This window comes from Leishmania mexicana, chromosome 8 (genome assembly GCF_000234665.1).
Source record: "Leishmania mexicana MHOM/GT/2001/U1103 complete genome, chromosome 8".
NCBI classification, from domain to species: domain Eukaryota; phylum Euglenozoa; class Kinetoplastea; order Trypanosomatida; family Trypanosomatidae; genus Leishmania; species Leishmania mexicana.
In genome coordinates this window covers 1,317,452-1,330,124 of record NC_018312.1, presented here as the reverse complement: position 1 = coordinate 1,330,124, position 12,673 = coordinate 1,317,452, and the positions used below count along the sequence as shown (strand labels likewise).

The 12,673-nt window shown below is 63.5% G+C and overlaps 2 protein-coding genes across 2 annotated transcripts; both read right to left on the bottom strand.

The window, feature by feature from the left end:
• Positions 1 to 1,198: 1,198 nt before the first annotated feature.
• LMXM_08_0430 (conserved hypothetical protein) lies at positions 1,199 to 3,943 on the bottom strand (the record flags this gene model as incomplete). The annotated part of the gene is made up of 1 exon (XM_003872556.1): positions 1,199 to 3,943. One exon carries the CDS (start codon positions 3,941 to 3,943, stop codon positions 1,199 to 1,201), a length of 2,745 nt encoding a protein of 914 aa, XP_003872605.1.
• Positions 3,944 to 5,301: 1,358 nt separating this feature from the next.
• On the bottom strand, positions 5,302 to 11,184 carry LMXM_08_0420 (hypothetical protein,conserved; the record flags this gene model as incomplete). Its single annotated transcript, XM_003872555.1, has 1 exon — positions 5,302 to 11,184. The coding sequence occupies one exon, from the start codon at positions 11,182 to 11,184 to the stop codon at positions 5,302 to 5,304; it is 5,883 nt and encodes a 1,960-aa protein (XP_003872604.1).
• Between the last annotated feature and the right edge of the window lie 1,489 nt (positions 11,185 to 12,673).

The following is a 12,673-nucleotide window of genomic DNA, read 5'->3' as shown; positions in this document are numbered from 1 at the left end:
TGTGTGTGTGTGTGTGTGTGCGTCCGGTTCGATTACAGGTGACAGTCAGAGGTGGGGGTGAGGTAGGGCAAGAGGACCCCCTTAGTTAAAAATTGACTGAGGCACACACGCACACACTGGCTTTTAGAGCTATGATGCATAACAACACCGGCAACATCAACAAGGTGGTGGTGAGGGGTGAGGTGGGGGTGGGGTGGCACAGACGCCAGTGGTAGAACAGAGAATGACGGACACACATGCACATAGATGGGACATAAAAGGGGGAGAGCGAGTGGGTAGGTAGGGGAGGGGAGGAGGCGTGTGTATGTGATGCGGAAGAGGGGGAGGGGACGCAGCCGCCGGCCACCCTTGCCGTCGCAGCCGTCCTTCTGCCTCGTCTCTCCCTCAGCCTCCCCCCTCCCCTCCTCCTCCATCCCCTCGGGTATGACACTTCTGGGGCACTCGGGCAGTGACTTCGGTGGCGAACACACAGAAACAGCTTTCTCCATGATCTGCTTCAGAAGGCCCTCGAACCCGTGCAGCCACAGAACCGTGCTGTTACTCACGTGCCAACCTTCTTCATCGCAAGAACCTATGGTGGTTACCGTAGGGAGGAGGGGGAGGGGCAGGAGCCGCGGCGCCGCGATGGACTGCCGCCCCCCTCCCTCCTCTTGCTCTTGTTCGTAGGCTTTCCTCGGTGTTTATTTTATGAGAGGCACAGACGGGCGCAGACTGCGTTGTTGTTAGCTCAAGGACACCGACACAGAGGGACAGGGGGAGAGGGATGGGAACCGCCGCCGCCTCCCTTCTCAACAATGGAAATCCAGAGATGGCGCCATGCAGAGCTGTGGATGTAGGACAGGGAAGACGGATTGGGGTCGGGGGCAGGGGTGGTGGTGGTGATGGGGGAGTGCATCAGACACACACACACACACACACACACACACATACACACAAATACATACAAGACGCGCGCAGACGGATACACGAGAAGGACAGAGGTGCAACGAGAGACCAACACACGGCGTAGGGGGGGGGGAGGAAACGTGTCGTGCACATACAAGCACACTTTCGCACGCGGCAGCAGCAGTGACCCGCACGCACTCAACCGACCCCGGTGGCGCGCGTCCCTATGCTCACGGCATCAGCAGCGATGTGTGGCACCTCGCCACCCCTCGCTCTCTGGCAAGCCACAGGGACACGCACGAATGGTGTGATGCTAATCCTCGTAGATAGGCGTGTCGGCCACCGCGCGCTGGCGTGCCTCGGCAGCTGTGTCTTGCGGCAGCACTGCGCCCGTACCGAGGACACCAACCGCGGACGCGCCGAGCGCACCCCCTGCAGAGGTCGCTGACTTGGAGAATAAGGTGCCCTGCTGCAGCTGCCTCTCCAGGTAGTGGTCGACGCTCTTCTTGAGCCGCTTCTCCGTCACCTTGGTGAAGCGCGCCGCGATGTTGTTCGACTGAACCGCGAGGGACATCCCCTGCCGCTCCGCCTCGGCACGCATGGCGCGATCCAGAAGCAACCGGCACATCTCGCGACACTGCTCGTCGTTCAGCACTGCCGGCTTGCCGTGCTTACCACGGCGGTAGAGGGTCAGCTGCTCCATAATACTGCGCTTCGCATTCGAGCGCCAGTCCGCGGGTGCGGTGCCTGCGGCGCCGTTCTCAGTCGCTGCTGCTGTCGCGCCGCGCTTGCCCGCAGAGCGGCCGCGGCGGCGGTGCTCCTTGGCCTTGTCATCCTCGCCGTTTCCGCTGTACGCCGAGGCCACAGACGTCGCCCGAGACGTGTTCACAGACGCCCCCTCCACATCCGACGAGAGCCCGCTCACGCTGCCCCGACTGCTTCGACGATGGTGTGGACGGCGCGAGCGCGGTTCGTGGTCGAACAGATAGGGGTAGGAGCTGGGTGCTGCGCTGTGCGTGGAGTAGGACAGAGACGTGCCATCCTCCGTGTGGATTGAGGCGTCCTCGCCTCCTCGGCCGAGAGACGCAGCGCGACTGCCCAGGGCTGCGGTCTCGCCCACCGATTCTAGAAATCCTGGCGCCAGCGTGCTGGCCGCGGCAAAGCCGGCGTTTAGGGGCACGGATTCGAGCGTCACCGGGGCCTCCGTGTCACAGCGCAGGCTGTGAAACTGGAAAAACGCTTCGCGCCGGTGCACCGCTTTGGCGGCGTTCAGGCGGCTCTGCTGCTGCTGGTGCTGGATCAGATGCTGCTGCGCCAATAGCGGCAGCGCCGCGGGCGTGGAGGAGGAGGACGACATGAATGCAGTGCTGGTGCCGGCGAAGCTGTTCGGGTCGAGGAAAGAGGCGCCGTCGCGAGCTGCTACAGCCATGCGGTCAAAGCACTTCTCGGCGTGGTCTCGCATGCGCTCCCGCATCGTCGAGTACGTTTGCGAGATGTAGGACGTAGGCCGCACCTTCTGCGCCTCTGCACCGGCGTTCAAGAGCAGCATCATGTCCCGCCCGCGCCTCCACTTCTCCATCGGCTTCGGCACCGCGTAGAAGCCGGTCTTTGTGAGACCACGCATGTTGGACTTCATCTCCTCATGCTGGTGACGCTGCTGGACGTACTTGCGCATCACATCCGCAGCGTCCTCGCGCGGTGTCGCGGCGACGGCGCGCAGCTGTTCGAGCAGCGTGATGACGGACGTGTCCTGAAAGGTGCGGGTGCGCCGCTGCACCGCACGCCGCGCCCGCGCCGCGGCATAGCGGTCAAACGCGGCGGTAGATGCCGACACCTGCTTGGAGACAAGGCGGCGCACCACATTAGCCACACTAGGCGGCGCGTCCAACTTCCTGATTGCCTCCGACAGCGCATCCACTTCGTTGCTCGCAGCCGTCGACGCCACTCCCTCCTGCCCCTTCTCCTGTTGCTGAAGGCGCTGCTCCAGCACCGACTGAAGGTACACCCGCTCCGCCGCCTTGCGGCGCAGCTCCGCGTCAATCTCGCGCACAACTTCGCCCTCTTGCTTTGTGAGCAGTAGCCCCTCGTTGGCCGCCTCCTGCGCCAGCTGCCGGTACTCGTAGTCGATCTCCATCAGGTATGGGTACGCGTAGGGGCACGACGTTGAGAGACCGGGAATGTCCGGCGCTGCCCGGGTCATATTGAGCGCTGACAGCGCCTGCCCCATTCGCTTTCCAGCGCGGACACCTCGCTGCTGGCGCCAAGCGCTGTCGGCATCGTACTGGCCAGAGTCGTTGCCTTCGCTCTCTTCGTCCCCGGCCTCCTCGTCGGAGAAGAGGTCTGCCTCGAGCGCTGCCCACGCGCCGTCGTCGCGCTCCTTCTTCGACTTGCTCTTCTTCCCGCTGCTTGCACCGGCGTTCTCGCCTCCGCTGGCCGAGCTGGGATCGCGCTCCTGCCTGTACTTGTTTTCGATGGCCATTGCCGCGAGAAGCTCATCATCACTGTCGCCGTCGCTATCTGCGTCGTCACGGTGCCGCACCGCCGGCACGGACGTGATCTCCTCGCGCTCGCGCTTGACGGCCGCCTTGGTTGCCTTCCTCGCCTCCTTGGCCGCCTTCTTTTCCCGCTTTCGCTGCTGCTTCTCTTCATGGCGGCTGCGGCTGGCGCTGCTGCGACCGTGTGCATGGCCGCCATCGTCGTCGTCCTCGAGTAGGAAGGTGCCCGAGGGCCCCTCTGCTTCGTCATTGTGCGGCCACTGCTGGGCGTGCTGGGTCTCTGCGGTGCTGCCGTCCTCGATGGCCTGAAACCCGTCCAGAATCTGCTGCGCCGTGGCCACACCGAGAGCAACCGCCGGGTGCGATGCCTTAGCCGTATCATGGGGGTCGTAGGGGCTGAGGTCCGCGTTGGACACCATTACGGTGCTGTCGAGTCCGAGCAGGTAAACGGCTGAGTAGCCCGCCGGCAGCTCCGTCTCGGTAATCTCCTCTGCGGGGATGTGCAGCGCGGGCTGGTAGACGCCGTCATAGTGAGCCCATCGCAGCTTCGATGTGCCCGACATGACCAAGGACGGACGGAGGAGCTGGTGTGGCGTGCGGTGTGTGTGGGGGGGGGGGGGAGGGGAGTCGGGGACTGGATAACGCACAACAAGAGCAACACAATGTAAAGCAGGTGCCGACGCAAGCAGAAGCAAACTCCAATGACGCTCTGGCGCGATGAAGAGGACACGAAGGGCGCCTTGTGAGCGTGCGTATGTGTGCGCGCGCGTACCCCTTGTCGTCGCTGCCTCCGTCGTCGACACGAGCAACGACTGGAGCGGCAATCCTACTGCTGTCGCAACCACACACGCGGCACCGAAAAGAAAAACAGTGAGGAGACACGTGGCGTCGCTGAACGATGTGTGTGCGTGTATGCGCGAGCGTGACTAAGCAGAGTTGCCGACAACGGCAGGGATTGAGAGGTAGAGCGGTACTGGCGTGAGGATGGAGATGGAGGCATCGCTTGGGAAGGATCTAGGTCGCACCAAGTCGACTGGCAGCTGCTCAAGCCCTCGGCTCTGCGCGTGCGTGTGTAGCTGCAACACATATGAGGTCTCATGGCCGCGATAATGGTGGTGAGAGGTGAAGGGCAGACGATAGAGGTCGTCCTCATCGGGATTTGTTGCCCTTGCCCCCCCCCCCACACACACACCGGCATGCCAGGACATCCCCAGATCGTTGCTGGCGGTACCATCACACCACACAGAGGCCCAAAGAGAGAGGCGGGCAGCCACACATCAACCACAGTGCGCTGTTCTGTCGTCGCCGTGTGCGGCGGGGCTTCCATGTGTGTCTTTTGTTTTCGCGTATTCGGTGCTGTGTGCATTGTGCCTGTTAAGCCCCCCCCCCCCTTTCTCACTTCAACGCCGCCACCACGCCCCCTTGTCATGGCCACCGCTCACGTGGGCCAGCCCCATCCTGTGATGGCACGTGGCCATGCCTTTTACGCGTTGTTCGCGTGGACAGTGGTGGTGGTGGGTGGGTGATCAAAACAACAACAAAAAAGGGAGAGGGGGAGGGGTGGCGAGTGGCGAGTGGCGGGCGCGGCGCCTCGCCATCTGCCTTTTGCCCCATCCACGACCTACGGGGAGGGGGTAAGAGGGGTAGGGGTGGGGGGGGGGAGGCGACGCGGTGCTGCGGCGCGCCTTTTCGTTGAGCCGAAGCCGGCCACCGCCTCCCACCCCCAACGGCCGCACAATGACGAAAATGATCAGCCAAACCTGTCCTCCCAACATACACACACACACACAACCGACCCCGTATGTCGCGCACGCACTCGCTCTCTCCAATCTTCACGTCCCTCTTCGCAAACAGCACCGGCGCACCCGTGTTTGTGGCTGCTGCGCAGCAGATGGGTGTCGGCACACAATCCAGCGGAGTTCTACCGACGGCGACGATCACGGCGACGGCGGCGACGGCCGCGGGATTCGTCGCCGTTCTCGCGCTTGTCATCATCACTGTGCGAGGCCTCGCTACCACCTTCCTCGTAGCGTCGGCGTTTTCGACCGCTGTTGCTGCCGTGGCCCTCGCGCTCGGAGCGGTGCCGCGATGATGACGTGTGCTGGTTCTGGTGCTCCCGGTCACGCGAGGATGACACCGGCGGCGCTGCTGCGCTATCCCCGGTCACTTCGACCGCCGCGTTCTCCTCCATCGCCTTGTCGACGTCGCTGTATGTGATCGGTATCAGCTTCACCACCGCGGCATCGATCGCAGGGTGCCGGGTGCGCTGATCGGCCATCCACGACTCGACAACCTTCTTCTCCACTCCGGCATCACGCGCCACCACATCGAGGTTCACCTTTCGCTGCTGCGCAAATGCCTGAGGTGATACAAAGTAGTGCTTCCGCGTCTTTGGGTGCACAAAGAGCGGCGGCTGGCTCGGGCCGCTGCTGGGGCCCTTAAAACCGTACTGACCGCGGGCGGAGTTGAGGTATACGGCCCAGCCGCGACTGACCGCCGGGTACGGCGCCCCTACAGCGGGGTACGAGCTAGGAATTGCCTTGGCGAGCAGCTGTTGCAGCTGCACCGATGCCGGTGCCGCCGCAACAGCGTCGCGAGCGCGCTTCACGCCACTTGTGGGGGCGGCGTCCGCGGGGACGGTGTTGGCGCGACCCGGTGGGCGGTATCTGATGCCCAGCAGCTCCTTCGTGGCGATGTCGAGGAACACATTGCGGCGGCGCTGATCCGATGCCCATGCCTCCGCGTCCGCGGCAGTGAGCTCCGCCGGGGGTGGCAGCCCGATGGCCGCGGCCTCCTCCGCATGCATGGCGTTGGCGCGGGTGCACACCTGATCGAGTGTGACACTCGAGGTATTCGCACCCGCTGCCGCCTCCAGCAGCAGGAGGGCTTGCGGGGTGACTGGGTACTCCTTGGCGTCCGCGGGATGCTTGTAGATTGGTGCGGTGGCAGAGACAGCCGCGCCGTCCGTCGACGACGCTGGCGCAGGGGGCTTGAAGCAGTAATGCCCGTATTCGCGGCTGGGTTGGCTCGTCCACCCCTCCGGCAACGCGGGGAAGGGGACCCCCGAGGGTGGGTACGTGCGCATGGCCGCCGTCCACTCTTGCCGCCAGCGAGACGCGATGCTCGTCAGACCGTTGCCGCCGCCGGCACTGGGCGCGTTCAATGTCGCGTGCGACGCCTGCGGCTGCTGTTGCTGCGGTTGATTCCACCGGGCGTTGCGACGTGACGGAGCTCGGTAATAGAAGATGCTAGGAATGGCGGGTGCCTCTGTGCCACGCTTGCGCGGCGGCTGACCAGCGTTGTTCTTCCCCTTGCTGCTGCTGTTGCTGCTGCTACCATCGTACCACTCTGCTAGTGTCGGCACCTGCAGCTGCAGTTTCGCGGATGGCTCGGCAGGGCTGAGGCGGGCAAGCACGGACTCGAAGCGGGTGATGGGGACCTCGACGGCCAAGTACGCGTCACGCAAGGTGGTGTAGACGTCGACTGTGTGCATGGCTTTGAAGGCGGTATTTAAGAGCTGCTCTGCCTCCTTCTCCCCCACTGAGGGCACCTTTGCTGTCGTGCTGTCGCCCTCGGTTGCCTGGCGCTGCTGCTGCCAGCGCGTGTGCTGCAGCTCCAATAGCTTCAGGAATGCACCGCAGAAGGCGGCCGTCTCACGACTCAGCACCGGGGCTGTGTGCGACCTGGATAGCAACACGATGCAGTAGTAGTAGTGATCCCGCGTCAGGCACACCTCGGCACTCGCGAGAGACGTCGACGTCGCCGACGAGGAGAACCGGCCACAGCACAGCATCCGCAGCGCCACCTTCGCGCCGTCGCACACGTCCGCGTTCACGTAGAGACGCACCAGGGATCGATAAAGCGCTCCGTCAGGGCCCCAGAGCAGGGGGAGCGCACCACCATCCGCCGCCGGGTCATGGACGTCAGTTGCGTGCATCGCCTCAGCAAACGCATCCACGTAGTTGCATGCATCGCTGCTGGCACGGCAGAACTCGCGCTGCGCCGGGGAGAGTGCGGCGAGAAGGGTGTCCATCGAGCTCCCGATGGACGACACGAGATGCTTCATGGCGGCCGTGGTGCTGCCATTTTCGTCCGCCGCCGCTACGGCCGCGCTCGCCTCGCCACCATCGCGCTTTGCCGCCGCTTTGTGGTGGGCGACGCGCAGCAGCCACTGCGCCAACGGGCACCAGTGCGCCAGTACGTGTCGGACGAGGACGTTGGCTGCCTGCGCGTCACGGCGCAGCGCTGTTGTAACCACGACGCGCACGACATTTTCGTCGAAGAGGTATGCTGGAGCATACGGCAGAAAACGCCGCGAGAAGGCGCGGGGGTAGTGAAAGGCGAGCAGCATGGCGAGGTCGACGCCCGCTGAGGTGCGCAAAAGGTACGGGAGCAAGGCCGGCAGCTGCGTCTCGGCGGGAGCCGCCTCCGCTTCCGCCGGCTCTCCTGCCTCGCCGTCGTTCGCTGCAGCAGGCGGGGCGGGCATCGCACCGCCGTCAGCGCCACGCCGCTCCCACGCAGCACGAATCGCCTCTGGGGACGCCGGCGACTCCGACTCGCCAACAGTCCTTGTGGCGCCAATCAGCAACGCGCGTGCGACGCGGGCGCGGAAAACGGCGACCTCGGCCGCCTGCTCGACGGTCGTCGTGGTGGTCTTATGGAGCAGTCGACCAACAAGGCTGACGTTGCGCTGCAGAAAACTGAGCAGCTCCTCGATCTCTGTCGTTGGGGCGGGCAGATCCGCAACGGCAGCCGCGGCTGCGTCCGGGATGTGCTCCAGCACGCAGTTCGACTCCTCCGAGATGCTCTGCAGGTCCTGACCCTCGGGCACCTCACCGTCCAACAGGAACGGCTGCGCCGAGGCGTCTGACGCGGTGGCCCACGTGGCGGGAAAGGCAGCCTGGATGCGCTCCTCTAAGTCTGCCGCGATCTCTGCTGCCTCGCGCACGTGCGGCGGCATTGGCATCGGCATTGGCATCGGCTCGCCGTACCCCAGCGGTACACCGCTATTGTTGTCGACGTGGCTCCATGGGGCCGCTGCAGGCGGGGGTGGCGGCGGATAGCTGCTACCATCGCTGCCTGCGTAGTACAAGGGTAGCGTCGGGTCGTAGTCCCCAAGCACGCCTCCGACAACAGCACCAGTTTCGTAGGCGTTGAGCTGGTGCTGCTGCGAGTCGCTGAAGGTCGACCAGTTGCTGCCGTAGCCCTGCATGCCGCCGACTTCCTCGCCTTCCTGCCGGAAGGCGTTGACGTGGCCCTGCTGAGAACGGTGGGGAGGCAGTGGAGAGAAAACCCCGGTTGCCGCGTAGCCAGATCCCGCGCTGTGCGCGAGCCCCTCATCCATCGACCATGAGAGAAGCATATCCTTCTCGTGAGGGGCTGGCGCTATAGCATGAGAGGACAACGGCTGTTGCTCTTGCTGCGGCTGCGGCTGCTGTCTGTCCAAGTCGCCATAGCCACCGCCGCTGCCATCACCGATCCACAAAGCCGACGACTGCTGTTGCTGTTCCTGCGGCAGCGGATGCTGGATCACATCCTGCTCATCATCTGCTTCGTCCACGAGCAGTGGATACGCCGACGGAGCGCCGCTGCCGGCGGTGGCGGGCAGCGCGTCGGCGGCTGTGCTGATGGCGCTTTGGTCTCTGTACCCGTATGGCGGCGCAGCGTACGACGAAGTGGACCGCTGCGCAACGCTCGGGTACGGGTCGGCGCGTGGCAAGGGAGCAACACCCGGGTAGCCGCCGTAGTACGACTCTGGCGGCGCGCCACGGCCAGCCCCGCCGTAGGGGCCGGAAGACGGGTAGTACTGTGGTGGTGGCGGATACCCGTGCGCGCCCTGCTCCGGTGCATACCCAGGCAGAGCGCCGTAAGGGTCACCGCCGTAGCCGCCGTGACCACCACCCAAGCCGGCCCCCTCCACCGACGGCGGAGGCGGGAGGTATGCGCTACCTTGGGGGCCGGGGTCCGGCGGTGCGACACCTCCCTCACCGACAGCTCCCCCGTCCACAGCCGCTCCCGATGCCGCCAAAGTCGTTTCCTTGCTCTTGCGCCCCTTCGCTGCAGCCTCTTTCTTCTTGCCTGCGGATGGTGGCGGCTCCGTGACGGCGTTGTACTGCAGGAGCAGTGCATCCACATCCTCGAGACCGTCTTCATCGACGAAGGTGATGGCCGTTGCGACAGTGTTCGCCGTCGCTGCTGCAGTGGCTGTCGCGGCAGCTCTGTTGCTGCCGGAACCATACCCAAACGTGTCAGACGCCGCCGCCGAGGCGGGCTGCTGCTGCTGCTGCTTCTGTACGCGGGTGGCAGGGGTGCTCGAGCCGAAGATGTCGATCTCATCCGCGGCGTTTGCGGCCCACGCGGGCGGCGGACCTTCGCCGGTCGCCTCGTCGGCGCCGCCATTCATGCCATCGTCCGAGTCGTCATCATCGTCGACGCCGCCAGCGCCCACACCACCGCCGCTGCCATCGTACTCGCGCTTCTCCATGCCTTTGCGCTGCAGCTCTGCTCGTATTTTCTCCTCCAGCTGCTGCTTCTGGATGTGATACGGGATGCCCTTCTGCAGGAACTCGTGCGGGCACTGCGCCATGGTTACGAGCACGCCGTAGCGGCGGAACAGGTCAGACTGGAACTTGTAGGAGCAGAAATAGTTCCACAGGAACGAGTACACCGTCTCGGGCCGCTTCACCGGCGCGTAAAAGACGCCGGGCTCGTAGCCCTCGATGACGTTGATGTCGACGGTGTTGTACTGCCGAATCGGCTCCAGCAGGAACGTGACGTCTTCGGACGAGATGCCCTTGCCGTCGTGCAGGGTGCGACGGTAGTCGACCACCTGAAAGGTTGCATTCGGCGGAAACTCGAAGACCGGCTTGCCGTAGTGCGCGCGGAGGCCCGCGGCCTGCAGCTCGGTCAGAACCCGTCCCGCCAGTCGTATGTCCTTGCCGAGTGTCACCACCATCTGCAACAGCTCTGTTCCTTTCTTCACAAAGCGCAGCTCCGTGATGGCCGTCGAGGCGTTCTGGTAGTTCAGCAGGTCGAACATGTACTGCACCATCTGCGCCGCGTACTCGGATGGCGTTGTGTTCTCTGGCAGCATGCCTTTCAGCGAGATGGCGATACACGAGGTAGGCCTGATCGGTTCGCGATCCTGCACGCGCTCGCGGCGCTGTGGGTAGAGGCGCAGCTCCGCGACGTTCGCCGGCAGGTCGAAGCGGATCTCGCGCCAGTGTCGCGGTGGCACGAAGTGCACGAGCCCAATGAGCTTGCGGTAGTAGGCAAACACCTCTTGCGGATCCGCGTCGTCCGGCGGCATGGGGATGTCGTCGTACTGTTTCTGCTGCTGTAGACGGCGGTTGTAGCGCTCCGCCCGCTCGCCGTCTATGGGACCGCGGTAGTCGGCAAACATGGGCGCATCGTCTTCCCCTTCTCCCCGGGCCTCGGCGCCTTGGCCGTACACCTGTGGCTGCATATACGCCTGCTGCTGCTGCTGCTGCTGCTGATTGTCGCTTCCCTGACCAGGGTATGACGCCATGTCGTAGCCGCTCGGATCCTCCTGACCATAGTCACCGTATCCCTCCACACTACCCGCCACAGGAGCACCGAGCCCGTCTGCGTAGTCGCCAACACCAGACTCGGCGCTGCGCCCGTACGCCCGCCCTTGCCTCTGCGCATCATGGCCGTCATCTTCAGGCATCGTTTGTGGCCCCGCCGATGGCCGTTCGTACTCGCGAGCGTCGTTCGCCCCATGCGCGTTGGCATCGCCCTCGACTCTTGTGGGGGCGTCCGCCCGCTTATGGAAGTTGTACATGACTCTCGTCACCGGATTACACAACAGGGAAGGCGAGAAGCGGGTTAGGAACGGACGAGACGAGGTGAGCGATGTCGACGTAGCCCGCGCGCGCGTGCGTCACTTCTCCCCAATCCCGTATGCAGATGCGCACGTGACAGGAGCAAGCAAGCAACAAGGGAAAAAAACAATAATGAAGCGAAGGTGCGCACACAGGCAACGCGCGCCCCGCCGTATGATTCTCTGCACGCGTGTGCAAAACGCCTATTTAGCTATGTATGTGTTTAGAGGTGCGCTGTACCGCGCCGACGTCGCGGAACTGGTGAGATGTCGGTACACCGCCTCCTGCTCTGTGATCAAGGTGTGCGTACGAGCTTAAGTATGGGCGGAGGGGAGAGAGGCAGGCAGGCAGGCAGAGACGCACACACCAGAGATGCGTGCGTGGGATGGGGGTCCCGTCCACGATGGCGTGTACGCGTTGTGCGTTTTCCAGTAGCAGCCGAAATAGAAAACGAAAAATAACGAAGCCGCAGACACGGAGAGAGGCAGAGTGAAGACGCACTCGAGTATAGCAAGAAGAAGAGGAGGCGATCGTAGCGCAGGAGCACCGCACTGGTGCGACTCGTCCCATCGCTGTAAGAGCGGCGAATTTCCCACTCTCCCACGCCCCGAACAGTATCACCCGGCGCGGAGCGAATTGGGGAGCGTGCGCATCCGCCTCTCTGTGTGCTCGCGGCGGAGAAAGACATGAAAGACGAGCGAGGGTTCTTGTCATCCGTGTGTGTGTGTGTGCGCGTTGATCTGTACCTCGCATCGCTTCAAACGGGTGCACACTCGACCCGAATGCGCGTACGCACTAGCCACACTGACGTGACATGTCGCGTGCGCCTTCTCATTTCGTGTTCTTTCGCTGCTGCGTCGCTGTCCACACTCGTTTCTCCACCGTTGCCCTCTCGCACGCATGTTTGTCTGTCGTTGGTGTTCTCTGCCGCTCCTTGTGTGTGTACGTATATATATATAGAATGGTCAGCTGTGGTTGCTTCAGACGACTCACTTCACGTGTGCTCGCCGACCCCATCCCTGAGACTCTTCTCGGTGCGGTGCAGAGGTGAGAGGGACGGGGTGGGTGCGAGGAGGCCTTGAAAGGCGCGGAGAGAGCAAGAATAGGTCTGCGTTGAAGGTGGTGGGTGGTTGGACAGAAGAACATACAACGGAGACGGAGCGAGACAGCACCCTATTCACCCCCATCACCCAAATGATCAACTCTATGGTCAGAGACATCCTCATCAACACACACACACAGTCACACACAGAGGCAACACACCATAACAAGAAACTGAAAGGCACAACGGTGAGCACAGGGAGGGATGAGCCACTATACACATACCCGCGTCCGCACGTGTGCATACACCCATGACCATATATATATATATCCATATACATGGGTATCGCTATCTATGTATGTATGCGCATACACTCATCTCTCTCTCTATATATACCCTAGTGGCAT